Source organism: Cariama cristata, unplaced genomic scaffold (assembly GCF_000690535.1).
Source record: "Cariama cristata isolate BGI_N322 unplaced genomic scaffold, ASM69053v1 scaffold42257, whole genome shotgun sequence".
In the NCBI taxonomy this organism is placed as follows: domain Eukaryota; kingdom Metazoa; phylum Chordata; class Aves; order Cariamiformes; family Cariamidae; genus Cariama; species Cariama cristata.
Window position 1 is genome coordinate 1 of NW_009625726.1, and position 2,925 is coordinate 2,925.

Below are 2,925 nucleotides of genomic sequence, written 5' to 3' on the forward strand. Positions count from 1 at the left end.
GTCCAGTTCCAGAAGCTGCCCTTCCCCGCCGTCACCATCTGCAACATCAACCCCTACAAGTAAGGCATGGGGTGCTGGGGGCCGGTGGGTGCTGGCGGGGAGGAGAGGGTGGTCCCCAGCTGCCAGGGACTCCTGGCGAATTCGTTGTCCCCTCACCAGCCCAGCACCAAGCCCCTTCCCGGGCTTATCCTGCTGCACCGCAGTGCTGCCCATCAGCAGTCTCTCCCAACCGTGGGACTTCCCTCTACGGCACTTGGAGTAACGTATCCACCTCTGTGCTGATGCTCTTCAGACACATGTGGTGTATAGTCACGTCCTTCGCTTGCTGCCTGCTGAGCTAGGCTCAGTCAATTTAGCTTTCCGCTTGAGACAGTCCCTGGTCGGCCCTGTGGTTCTCGTCAAGTTCCCTTCTTCCCAGGACCAAAGTTCCAGGATTGCAAACAGCAGCATCTCCTGAAGAATGGGAAGGGGACGTCTGTCACTCCTCTGTCGCCTCTTTCTTTCCTTATAGGATGCTTTGACATTTATCAATCAACAATACTTTTTCTCTTGCCAAATTACACTTTACATTGATGTCTGTTCTGCTGCTGTGATCCAGCTCCCCGCTGCCTCTCGGCACAGATGCAGAAGTCGTATTTCCACATACTCTGCCTCCTCGGGCTTGCTAACACAACCCTAAAGGAGCTTGGGAGTCTGTGAGGGCTTTCTCTGTAGTTCAGTCTGCTTTGCTTCTTATGGTCCTTGCTCTGAGATCTCTCTGTGGGCATAGCTGTGTCTGCCCACACCGATGTAAACTGACGTGGTAGGAAAAGAGATCGACGTGAGTCTGCGACAAAGAATTCTGTCCTGAGCGGCGAGATTCGCAGTGCAGTGGGCAAAATGCTGCAGCTGGGCGGTGAGGTGAGATGGGATGTTACTTTCTATCACGTTGTCTTCAATGCAGGTACAGTTCCATGAAAGACTATTTATCTGAATTGGACAAAGAGACAAAAAAAGCTTTGGAGACTTTCTACGGATTTTCAGAGGGCAAGTCCAAGGTGCGCCGGTCGGTGGATGAATGGAACAGCACAGGGAGCGACTTCTTCAAACAGATCCCTCTGCTGAAGTTTGAGGACTTCTCTAAGACAGCGACTGACCTTCGCAGTGGCCAGAAGAGGAAAATAGAAGGCAGTGTCTTTCACAAGGATTCATCCATAGTCAACTCTGGGGATTCAAACGATATCATCGGCTTTCAGCTGGTGAGTGTCACTCTTCCTTGGCCAGCAAGTTCCTTGTGGGGCAACAAAGGTGTGTTTTGGGTTGGCATCCCTCTGGCCAGTTTTATTGCTTGCTTAGGTGGCTTTGTAGTGAATAACATTCCATCTGCTCTTTTGCCCATGCCTCCGTGGCTGCTTGCAGATTCATCTCCAGCTCTCTGGAACAGAAATACCTTCCTGAAGTCTACCCAAATAGACTTAGTGCCTTCCGTGACCTTTCTTTTGGGCCTGAAACATTTGATTGTATCACTTAGCCCTGAACGAAAGGTCTTTGATACTCCTTTGTGCCACTATAACTTCATATGCGGTTGTTACTGTGGAAGAGAAACGGTATCACACATACCTTGTAGAATACATAATTTCATTTCATCTGAAATGCTTTTTCCCCTTTGTAATTATCAGTGCGATGCAAACAACAGCAGTGAGTGTGCACTTTATACATTCAGTTCTGGTGTTAATGCTATCCAAGAATGGTACAAGCTGCATTACATGAACATCATGGCACAAATTCCCCTGGAGACTAAAGAAAAGTTGAGTTATTCTGCTGATGACCTTCTACTGACATGTTTCTTTGATGGCCTATCTTGTGACAAAAGGTCAGTGCCTAGAAAATACCTGCCAGCTTAACAGCTTATTTCTAAGTACATAATATGTAGGAATTGAATATTTGGTATTTGCTGAATTCCTGCAGGAACCATTTCCATTTTCAAATGAAGGCAAACGTTCACATCTTCATGAACTTTAATTATGCCCTTTAATTTCATTTGTCTTAGTGTTCTGCTGTCCACGTTTCAAATAAACCTATGGTTTTTGGCAGAATCGAATCTCCCTGCATATGATTGTGGCAGTGCAGTTATTGTGTGTCCTGGTAGCAGGAGAACCATCCCTTCGTACTGGGGGTAGCAGCAGAGTTCCCCCGTGCAGCTGTGGGGATAAGATTACACCTGTATACGGGTTTAGCCATTTCCCCACTGCCATGCGCAAAGCAAGCTGCACTGTAACTCTCGTTACTGAATGTGTCTGTAATCGTGCAAATGCATAACATCTTTTCTTGGAACAAAGACATTTGCTTGAGTGGGAGGGGATGTTCACAGAAAAGACGTGAATGTGCTTGAATCACGAGGGTGTGTCCTCCGCCTCCCCTGCATGACAGTGGCTGTGACATCTTTTCTGAAAAATGAAGATCTGTGTTCCTTTAGACACGAAAAGAAAGGAAAGAGGACTCTGTCCCTTCCACGACCACCTTCCTTCTAGTTCTGTAAATCTGCTTCCCCCACCCTCTCAGCCCCTGTTCCCACATGAAAACCTCCTATACTGTTAAACCAGATCATATTTCCATGTAGTTTCAAGATATTAAGAAAAAGACCCACACTTTCTAGCAAAAAAAAAAAAAAAAAGGATAAAGAAAAAGAAATATCCAGTCCTGTTATGTCTCTGCCAAAACAAAAAGCCCAAATCTGCTGATTTTCTTGCAGACAGTTAAAACTGCAGAGGGCAATGTAACAATATTTGATTTCTTTCAGGCACTTCACTCGTTTCCACCATCCCCTGCATGGCAATTGCTATACCTTCAACAGTGGAGAAAACGGGCCAGTCCTGAGCACCTCCACCGGCGGCAGCGAGTACGGTACGGAGGCTGGGGTTGCAGAGGGACTGTTAGATAAAAAGC

The 2,925-nt window shown here is 46.9% G+C and overlaps 1 protein-coding gene across 1 annotated transcript in view; it reads left to right on the forward strand.

Moving 5' to 3' along the window:
• Positions 1-3: 3 nt before the first annotated feature.
• SCNN1G (sodium channel, non-voltage-gated 1, gamma subunit) overlaps positions 4-2,925 on the forward strand; it is a gene marked incomplete at its 5' end in the record, with an annotated part of 10,137 nt that continues 7,215 nt past the window's right edge. The window contains 4 exons of the mRNA XM_009703715.1: positions 4-59; positions 944-1,238; positions 1,659-1,852; positions 2,780-2,883. Of these exons, the coding sequence (XP_009702017.1) occupies positions 4-59; positions 944-1,238; positions 1,659-1,852; positions 2,780-2,883 (649 nt within the window). The remainder of the gene's footprint in view (positions 60-943; positions 1,239-1,658; positions 1,853-2,779; positions 2,884-2,925) is intronic.